This window comes from Chrysochloris asiatica, unplaced genomic scaffold, assembly GCF_000296735.1.
Source record: "Chrysochloris asiatica unplaced genomic scaffold, ChrAsi1.0 scaffold00097, whole genome shotgun sequence".
NCBI classification, from domain to species: Eukaryota; Metazoa; Chordata; class Mammalia; order Afrosoricida; family Chrysochloridae; genus Chrysochloris; species Chrysochloris asiatica.
Genome location: NW_006408615.1, coordinates 10,423,255 through 10,433,863, shown reverse-complemented (window position 1 = coordinate 10,433,863; position 10,609 = coordinate 10,423,255). Strand labels below are relative to the sequence as shown.

General features: G+C 46.0%; 1 protein-coding gene across 1 annotated transcript in view; it reads left to right on the top strand.

Annotated features, from left to right (window-relative positions):
* The window catches only part of MEI1 (meiosis inhibitor 1), a 104,615-nt gene that overhangs the window by 69,440 nt on the left and 24,566 nt on the right, over positions 1–10,609 (top strand). The window contains exons 19-20 of the mRNA XM_006866865.1: positions 554–701; positions 7,922–8,197. Coding sequence (XP_006866927.1) covers positions 554–701; positions 7,922–8,197 — 424 coding nt within the window. The remainder of the gene's footprint in view (positions 1–553; positions 702–7,921; positions 8,198–10,609) is intronic.

Below are 10,609 nucleotides of genomic sequence, written 5' to 3'. Positions count from 1 at the left end.
GCTGACCTTAAGGTTCACAGCCCGATTCGTAACCACTACGCTACCAGAGCTCCACCAGAGCTCCTTAGCTCTTCCTTATTCACTGTCCAGCTGTCACATGCATGTGAGGTTATTGAAAATACCATGGTTTGGGTCAGGCACACTTTAGTCCTCAAACTGACATTTTGCTCTTCAACAAACAGGTCTTGTGCAGCAGATTTGCCTAATGCAATACGTTGTTTGATTTCTTGATGACTGCTTCCATGGTTATGGATAAGAGATGCAAAAAGAGAGAAGTGGGCTGGTTTCTTGAGCCTTGTAACCATTCTAATGTGGCGGATAGATGCCTCACCTCCCAGCGTGTGTGAGGAGTCACTGGCCCTACCAGAGCCTTGCACAAAGCTTAGAACAATGTGATGTGTGTGGGAGACAATGCTTTGCAATCAGCACCCTCTTTGTGAAGGTGTCATCAGGTTGTGCATACACTGAGATGATGGGCTGGGAGAGGATACAGCAAGGCCGACGCTGGCCTGGCATCTCTGCCACCCTCACCCAGGCTCTCCTTGGTCCACAGGTTTGTTTCCGAGGCAGAATTGCTTGTGGCCGTGCAAAGCTTCCTCCTGTCTCTGCAGAACCAGGGGGAGCACCCTCCACCAGTGGTCTTCAGAGCCTCCATTTACCTGATTGCAGTCTGCCTGGACAAGGGCAGCACACTTGATACGGTACGGACCCAACACCTGCGGCTCTCCCTCCTTCTGCACACTTGACATTCATGTGCCTAGATTATGGGATGTGTGTGTAGAGAAGGAGGTGGTGTGAGATGATGGGGGACTTAGGGAGGTGGGGTGCTGACACAAACCCCCCTCAACAAACAGACCCACTCACTGCCATCAAGTCAGTTCCAATTCATAACACCCGTGTAAGATGGTGATGGTGGTGGGGTGTCGTGCCGTTGGTTCCCACTCAGCAGCCCTGTGTAGGGTTTCTGAGGCTATGAATCTTTACGGGAGCAGAAAGCCTCCTCTCTCCTGTAGAGCAACTGGTGGATTTGAACTGCTGACCTGGTGGTTAGCAGCCCAATGTGTAAGTCACTCTACTACCCCTATAGGATTGTTGTTTTGTTGTTAAGTGCTATTGAGTCGGTTTCCAAGGAGCAGCTGCTGGGTTTGAACCGCTGACCTGTGATTCAAATTGACCTTGTGATTCAGTACATTATCCTGCAGCAGTACTCCAGGACCCCTATAGGATAGAGCAGGACTATTCCATAGGGTTTCACAAGCTGTAATCTGTACAGAAACAGACTGCCATATCTTTCTCCTACCGAGGAGCTTGTAGAACCATCCACTTGTCAGTTTACAGCCTAGTGCTTAATCACTGTGCCACCAGGGCTCCTTCAGAGTCTATGTCACTTAGCTCATTCTCCCAATAGCTCTGGGAGGTGAAGATTGTTATTTCCATTTTATAGATAAGATTCAATGCTCAACAGTTGCAAGCTCTAGGCCCATGGACTGAGAAACGCTGTGTGTGTGCCTGTGGGCAGGAGGCTGGTTGGCAGAATGCCCCTTGGACATTTAAGTGAATATATTATTTTGTGTTTTGTAGTTTACATGAAATATTTTTGCCTTGTTCATTTGTGAAATATAAGATGTAAATGGGGAACCACAAGGAGGAAGTAGGATAAGTATTGTTGCAGGGAGGAGATTGGAATCATTGAGATGAAACAAAGGATATAATTTACTGAATGTAAAGCTGATGATCGTGTCTGTAAACCTTCACCCAATTCACAGTAAAAAGTTTAACAAAAACAAGATTCAATGCTCAAGTTTCTCTAGGCCAGACAATCATTCGATAGGGGAGCCAGAGTTCCAATGCAGACTTGGCCACTTCCTGATGCTGTTTCCTTGCTACCACTCTGGTCTTTGCAGCACAGAGATACAAGATCTTGTATCTCCTTCTGATGATACTTTATCTAGCAAAGGGGGTTACTGGGACCCAGACCATTGTCAATCAGGCTGCCCCTTAGATCCTTGATGGTAAATGCTTGCGTCCAAATTTCCTCTCTCTACCTCTGTATAAACTCCTGGAGATCCGGACCACATCAGATTTATCATGGAATCTCACATTCTTCTCCTCTGCCTCTGATACTTGAGCCTCAGCCTCAGGATACTTTTCCTTCGCCGACTGGCAGTCATGCTTCTTATTGTTTTATTTGGTGCAATCCAAGCAGAGCTGGTTTAATTTGAGTGGAAGCAGGAAGTGATATGTATGGACTCTCTCATAAGACAGACCTGGGCACAAATTCCCGTTGTCTCTTTGTGATGCTAGCAGCCATTGGTTGCATCATCAGCTCACTAAGGATTGCGAAATAAGAATATTCTAATTCTGTTGTTCTTTCTTGATTAACTAGAATATTCTTAGAACAAGTAACAACCATCTGGTTGTAGATTGTGTAGGAAGCATAGATAAAATGTTTGATTCTTTCCTTTTACTTACCAATTTAAAAAAAGTGACTTGGTTTCCAAGTACCCACCAAAGGTGACCAAAGATACAGTTTTTTGCATACTGTGAGTTCATGGACTTAAAATATTTAGCTGTAGCTATTTCAGTGACTCCATAAGATAAGCACTGGACTGTGAACCACAAGGCCACCAGCACACCCACTGGGAATGATGAGGCTTTCTGCTCCCACAAAAAAACCTGGAAAGCCTCAGGAACCCTATACAGGGTTGCTGTGAGTTGAAATGGACTACACAGCATTTAACAACATTATAGTGGTGAGGTAGACTAAGCACTGGACTGCAGTGATCTGCAGATTAAACCTACCACTTTTTACTGACCCTCAATCATGATGTCCTTATCCAGGGACTGGTCCCTGCTGATAATATATCTGAACTATGAGAGAGAAAGTCTGGCCATCCTGGCTTCTAAGGACCACTCTGGCTGTACTTCTCCCAACAGACTGGTTGGTTCTTCTAGCATCCCATTGTTGTTGTTGTTGTCAGGTGCCATCGAGTCGGAACCGACTCATAGCGACCCCATGCAGTCCATAGTACTTTTGATATTCTCCTCCAACACTATAACTCAAATGCATCTATTATTCTAAGGTCTTCCTTATTCATTGTTCAACTTTCACTTGCACATGAGGCTATTTGAAAATACCATGGATTGGGTCAGGTACACCTTTGTTCTCAAGCTGACTTCTTTGCTCTTGAATACCTTAGAGAGGTCTTGTGCAGCAGATTTTCCTAATGCAATATGTCTTTTGTTTTCTTGACTGCTGCTTTCCTGAGTGTTGGTTGTGGAGCCGAGCAAAATGAAGTCTTTGATAACTTCAATCCTTTCTCCATTTATCATGATCTTATTTATTGGTCCATTGGTGAGGATTTTTGTTTTCTTTACATTGAGATGTAACCCATACCGAAGGCTGTGGTCTTTGTTCTTCACCAGTAAGTATTTTAAGTCCTCTTCACTCTCAGCAAGCAAGAGTTTATCATTTGCATATTGCAGGTTGTTAATAAATCTTCCTCCAATCCTGATACCACATTCTTCATTTAATCCAGCTTCTTGAATTATGTGCTGAGCATACAGGATGAAAAAGTGTGGTGAAAGAATACAACCCTGGCGTGTGCCTTTCCTGATTGTAAACCATTCACTGTCCCTTTGTTCTGTGTTTGATCATGAGCACAATTAAGTGTCTGGGATACTCATTCTCCACAATGTTGTCCCTAAGAGAGAACAATGTTGTTGTTGTTAATTGCCTTTGAGTCGGGTCCGACCCATAGCGACCCTGTACAGGGTTTCCGAGGGTGTAAATCTTTACGGGAGTAGAAAGCCTCATCTTTCTCCCGCGGAGCGGCTGGTAGTTTCGAACCTCTGACCTTAAGGTTCGCAGCCCGATTCGTAACCACTACGCTACCAGAGCTCCTTAAGAGAGAATAATAGGAGGCTGTTTTTAAGGATTTAGGCTTGAACAATGAGCAAGATGAAGCAACCATCAATTGAGATGGAGAAGATTGCTAGACGAACTGGTTTTAGGGCCAACTTTCAAGAGCAGCTCTATTGGCTTGTTGTTAAGTGCTATTGAGTCAATTCCAACGCATAGCTACCCTGCATAGGGTTTGCAAGGAATGGCTGATGGGATTGAACCACCAACCTTGTAGTTAGTAGTCCAATGTGGATCCTGTAGTGCCACGAATATGGAGTTTAGGGGAACATTTTGGGCAGGAGGCACAGATTTGAAAGTCATCAGTATATTTGGAAGTCATCAACATTTGAAACCATTAGATTGGAGACTGGATATGATCTCCAAGAGCAGGTGGAGTAGATGTAAGTCAAGAAGAAACGGGAACCATTGTCTGAGCCTGGGGCTTGCAGTATTTAGAAGTTGGAAAAAAGAAGAACCACCAGCAACAACTAGGTCTGGTGCTATGACCATGGGCACCGATGGCACAGGCAGGTGGTGGAGGACAAAACAATCAGAAAGGAAGGAAGTATGAAAATTTAGAGGTCAAGGATTTGTAACTAGGGGCATGAGAGAGAAAGTAGTCTCCACCTGAGAGGGCTGCAAGTGAAACAGGTTTGGGAGCAGTGAATCAAAGCAGTGGGAAAGAATGTTTGCAGTATTTTCTGTGAGAAGTATATTTTTACATGTCAGTTGGGTGACCTGGGGTCCTAGTATGGTGCTATAAAATAAGCACTGGACTGATAAGTACAAGGTCAGCAGTTCAAACACACCAGCCACTCCTCGGAAACCCTATACAGAGAGGCTATGAGTTGGAACCAACTCGCTAACACTGAACAACAGCAGGGTGACCATGTATACAGGCAATGCCCTGAAGGCAAGACTCCTAGATCCATGTTCTAGTTCCAACACGAATGTGCCAGACACCCCTGGGGTAGTTTCTGTCCCTTTCTGAACCTTGGACACATCATCCAAAAATGGAGGGATTAGGCCAGAGTCATCTCTGGAATTCTGACTGTGGGAAGTGATGAAGAAAGGTGAGCTGTGTGTATGAATATTCCCCAGTGGTTGGTGTGTGGTGTCCCCGGGGGTTGGATATTTCAGTTTCAGGCCCTACCTGTCCATGAAAATCTCCTCCTTATTGTTGGCTTGACTTCAGTTTGATCACCACCTCCTAAGTCCTTGAGTACCACCCAGTGCATATGACTTTTTATATGCTTCTCAACTTCTGTGAGCTATTGTTAGGTGCCGTCCGGTTGGTTCTGACTCAACAACTGTGTGCACAACACAATGAAACACTGCCTGGTCCTGTGCCATCCTCACAATTGTTACATTTGATCCCATTTCTGCTACCACGGTGTCAATTCATCTTATTGGGGTCTTCCTCTTTTTTTTTTAAAGTTTTTATTGTGAATTATGTGATAGTTTACATGGGAGAACATTAGCTTTACATTCATCCTATCTTATTTTGTTCATTGCAATGATTACAATCCCCTCCATGCATCATCAACCAATCAAAGGGTACACCCCACAAGCCTGCCCCCCCCCGGTCATCAGCACACAGCCCCCTCCCTCTCTGGGTCTAGAGTCCCCAGCTGCTGCATCTGTCCACGTCATTGTCTCTGCCTCCATCTCTGGCGTCACTGCTTCTCTGGATATGGTCCCGCACTCCGCTTTTACCACTTGATGGTCCCAGGGTCCTCTGTTCCTGGACTGCAAAATCAACCACTCTCCTCCTTTTGTTACAAAACATCTGCCTTTACATTTCCGATCCTCATAGTCAGTCCTGATAGCAATTATTCACTATTGTATGACAAGAGTCTTATCATCATCTCCTTTCATCAGCCCCGTCTGAAAGATTGGAAACCATTCAGTGTAGATTCTACCTTCCCCCGATACCCTCTGGAACTAGGCTCCCTCATGAACGCTTGTAAGCCAGTCACTTCTTGCTTTTGTAGGGCCCCCCCCCCCATTTTGGGTAGCCAATGTCTATGTTGCCCATCCCTGTCAACCCTCTGTACTGATGGGGTGGGAATGACCCTCGCTGTAAAGATTTGTTCCCTCTTTTGAGCTACTACATCCATAAGTATAGGTCAAGTTCATCAAACTGTAGCGGATTACTCTCTTTTTTTTCCTCTTCTGTCTTCTAGTTGAGTTCTGATCACTCAGCCATTGAAGCCAGGTCAAGTGGGTACTATCTGCAAGTATGGGTGTTCTTGTACATCTCCCCTCACTTCATATCAGCTGGATGCCTCACTCTCTACTCTAGTCCTCTGTGGCCATATCCCTGTCCCTGGGTCCAGGAGTCCCCAGGTCTTGCCATACTGCTGGCCAACCAGTTCTCAACCCAAGTTCATAGGAGTCTATTAAACATGGTTGGACTTAGCTCACAACTTCATTGATGTTTTCCCTCACTTCCCCTTATCGGTGACCAATGTGGTCACCAGCCAGACCATGTGCCTGCTCGTGTATTCCCCTTGAGTCTTAGTCTTGGAAGGGGGTTTGCTCTGAGGGGACCTGCCCACTTGCCTTGATGGCTCCCAGGTCAACAGCTTGCTTGTTCTTGTCGTAGTCAGTTGGACTGCTGTTACTGTTTTTGATTTTTCCTGCTGGTCTTTCTTTCAAGAAGTATCTTCTGTTCTTTGAGCCACTCCAGACTGGTCTGCTTGTCCTTTCAAGAGGAAATTTCCCACCTCAGAAGATTCTGGATGGAGTTCAAGATTTCACATATGGTCCTTAGGCAGTGCAAAGGCTCTGCAGCAAGCCTCTTTCCCTGGGCAACTTCTAGCCCCCTTTAAGGTATTCCAATCAGTTAGTTATAGGCTGAAGACGGACTTACACGCTTTTTATGGTGATGTTTCCGGCTGTTCCTTTCTCTCCCCCTCAAGTGTCTATTTTACAATGGTAGGCAGGGGATTCAAAAGATAGCCAAGCATCTTAACATTATTTCTCCTCTTTTACCCATTCAAACCATGTCTCAATCCCTGTATCCCAAAGCCCTGTTGTTCCAAGGTTGTGCATACATCATTCTTTACCTCTGTCCCACTTAGCCCATGCAAACCTGCTTCCTCTTTTTTTGCTAACCCTCTACTTTACCAAGCAGAATGTCTTTCTCCAGTGACGGGTACTTCCTGATAGTATGTCCAAAGTATGAGAGACAAAGTCTTGCCATCCTGGCTACCAAGGAACATCTGGCTGTACTTCTTCCAACACAGATTTGTTTGTTCTTTGTTTTTGAGGGTTAAATGATTCAACACAGCTCAACCCTACCCCTTTCGTGCCAGGCCCGATAATAGGTACACAGATTTATCTTCCATAGCCCCTTCCCTCAAGCAGCTTTCTGTCTAGTGAGGAAGGTAGACACATACCCTAACAATTCTAACACACAGTGATACTTATCATTATAGGATTGGATTTCTCAATGTAGGCACAGTTAACATTTGGAACAGCTCATTCTTTCCTGTGTATTGTAGAATATTTAACAGCATCCTTGGCCTTTCTGCATCATGTGTCGGTAGTATGTTCGCAGTTCTCTAGACATTGCCAGATGTCCCCTGGAAGGCATAACCGCCCCAATTGGGAACCACTGGTGTGAGGTAAGCAAAGTGGACTTTTTTCTCCCTGGAGTGCCCTGAAGAAGCCCTGTTGGTACAGTGGGTTAAGTGTTGGGCTCCTAACTGAAAAGTTGGCAGTTTGAACCTACCAGGTGCTATGAGGGAGAAAGCTGAGGCTGCCTGCTCCCTTAAGTTTTACAATTTCAGAAACCCTATGGAGCAGTTCTACCCTGCCCTATAGGATCACTGGGATGCAGAATCCACTTGATGACTAGGTGTGAGAGCGCCCTGAGCTCTCGCCAGTGAAGGCGCCCTGGAGTGCTAAGATGCCGGTACACTTTTCACTGTGGTGTCTTGGCTGTGTTTTGGGGGGTCTTTTAGGTCCTCCACAAGGTGCATTTAGCGTCTATCTTTCTGTTGCCTGCAGACTTTGCTCAGTGCCGTCAGACACTTCCTAGAGGACTTCACAGATCTGCACCTGATCTACACCCATCACCTCCCCCTGCTCAGGTTCTTCCTGTTGTATCCAGAAATGATGAGTAGGTTTGGGCACCGTGTCCTGGAAATGTGGTTCTCCTGGGAAGAGATCCACCACGAGGAGCTGGACGACGTGTCCTGTGTCCAAGAGCCCCCGCTTCCTGCCAGCTTGGCAGCGCTGTTCCTTATCATCAGAAGCAGCCCCAGCATCCTGCTCATGCTTCTGGTAGGTGAGCCCGCACTCGCTCCCTTCTGCACTTGGAGGTGATGGGCGCTCTCCCTCTCTGGGGCTGGTTTACTGAGGTCAGGAGGCAGCACAGTGCTTGGGCCCAAGTTGTCGGTCGCCATGTAAGTGGGAAGGAAGCCTTTCTGCAGGTGGCTGCCTGGTTTCTATAAATCCATACGCTCTCCTAAGTCTAATAGTGCAGCTCTGCTCTCAGGGGATGGAAGTTTACAAAATGCTGACCCCAGTCACCATTCCTCTTACACCCCTTCGTGTCTTCTCCTCTCAAGCCCATTTTGTGAACATGGGCTTACTGTCAAGGGAGAGCCTCTAGTGCGTAGATGAAGATGTCTGACTGCTGGGAATGCCACCTCTTTTCAGCTATGACCTGCAAAGCAACCAACGTCCAGTCTGCCGCACACTCCCATAGATAGGATTTCTCAGAAACCCCAGGCCATTGTCTAACTGGAGCATGGGTTCCATCAGATAGGTTGCATGTTGTTTGTAGTTTCTAATACACCACCTTTGTTGTTGTTAAGTGCCGTCAAGTTGGTTTCAACTCATAGCAACCCTGTATAGGGTTTCCAAGGAGTGTCTGGTGAGTTTGAACCGATGACTTGTGCTTCAAAACAACCTGTGGTCCAGTACATTACTCCTTTAGCACCACCTTATTTCTTCCATTCAAGAAAGCACATTGGAACGCAAGGTTAGTGAGAGCGCTAAACAGGTTACTGCTACAATTCACAGATATTTGTAAAAAGAAAGTGATTTGCACATCTGATACCTTATGTATAGTGACAGGTGACTTGTAGCAGGTCCCAAACAGATTGCAGCATGCCAGTGTGGGAGACAGCTGGCAGAGAACGGTTGTCTTCGACTCCAGTTCACCCACTCAGCCCCTCGTTAGCCCAAGAAGGAGTCCTGCTGGTACAATGGGTAAGCACTGAGAGTTGGAACCCACAGCATGGCTCCTGGGAGAAGAGCCCTGGCAACCTGCTCTGGGAAAGATACAGCCGTGGACACCCCGGGGGAAGTTCTACTCTGAGCTGGAACCAATTCACCGGCACCCAACCACAAGTTCAGGAAACACAACAACTAGTCAGAGAAGGGTGGTGATTTCTGTGTCTGAGGAGAAACCTTCCCAAAGCACCTTGCACCAGGACCTGCAAAGCCGCAGGACTGCCCAGGTCCCCTGAGGTTGGGCTCCTCCATTCTTCCCTGGGCACCTCACTTATAAAAGTGCAGTGGACTCCTTTTTTAGACATGCTTCCTTGAGGTCTAGTGCTCTCCACCCTCACGCTCTTCAGTTCGCTTTAGCACCTGCCTAGTTTCCTACACAGATGTCTGTCTTTTACTCCCTCCACCTCTGGGCTGCTCTGCTATGAGCTTAACTAGTTTTTAGAGTTGATGCCGACTCATGGCAACCTCATGTGTGTCAGAGTACTCCATAGAGTTTTCTATTTTTTTTTTTTTTTTGAATTGTGATTTTGGTGAAAGTTTACAGAACACATAAACTTCGCATTCAACAATTTATACATATTTTCATTCATGACATTAGTTGCAAATCCCTTTAATGTAACAGCTCTTCCCCTTCCTCCCTGGGTTCCCCATTTCCATTTGTCCTTCTTTACTGCCCCTTCCTGCTTTCTGAGCTTTGTTTTGGGGCAAATGCTGCCCTTTTGGTCTCTTATAGCAGCATGAAAGTGGGGGAGTGAATGCTCTCACGTGGTTGTGGAGCTTGGAGTATGTCAAAGGAGATGAGTCGTTCGTGGAGGCCCTTGGTGGAGCTGGTGTCCGTGTCTGTTAGGACCACGTGGCAGATGGGGGTAGGGTGGCTGGTTATGGGGGTTTCTTCTAGACTCATGCTGGTCTTGTGGGTCTGTGGGATCTGTAGGTCTGGTGCCGAGTCTGTCTGAACCCAGACACCAAAGCACCGTAGCCAGACTCTGCCTCACACTGGAAGAAAGCTTCCCTAACATCATGAAAGACAAGAAGATAAGCATATAAGAAGCCGAAGAAACCCCAAACAGGATAGATCCCAAAAGAAAATCACCAGGATATATCATAATCAAACTTCTAAAACTAAATACAAGGAAGGAATCCTGAGAGCAGCTTGGGAAAAACGAAAAGTTACCTGCAAAGGAATTTGTAATAATTAGACCAACTTTAGACCAACGATACTAAAGGGCATTCTTTGGACTGAGACCCAACAACAGCAGATAACATCCTGAGATTGACATACATCACCCAGAACTCAATCCAGATATAGAAGTATTTAAAGTAAAACAAACCTACCAGACGGAAAAAGGGAGCCAGAGATATCAATGTATAATGAAGTCAACTACAAAGCAAAAAGAGGGACTAGTGCAGATACAGAATTTCCAAATGGCAAGGAAGTCAAGTTTCATAATAAAA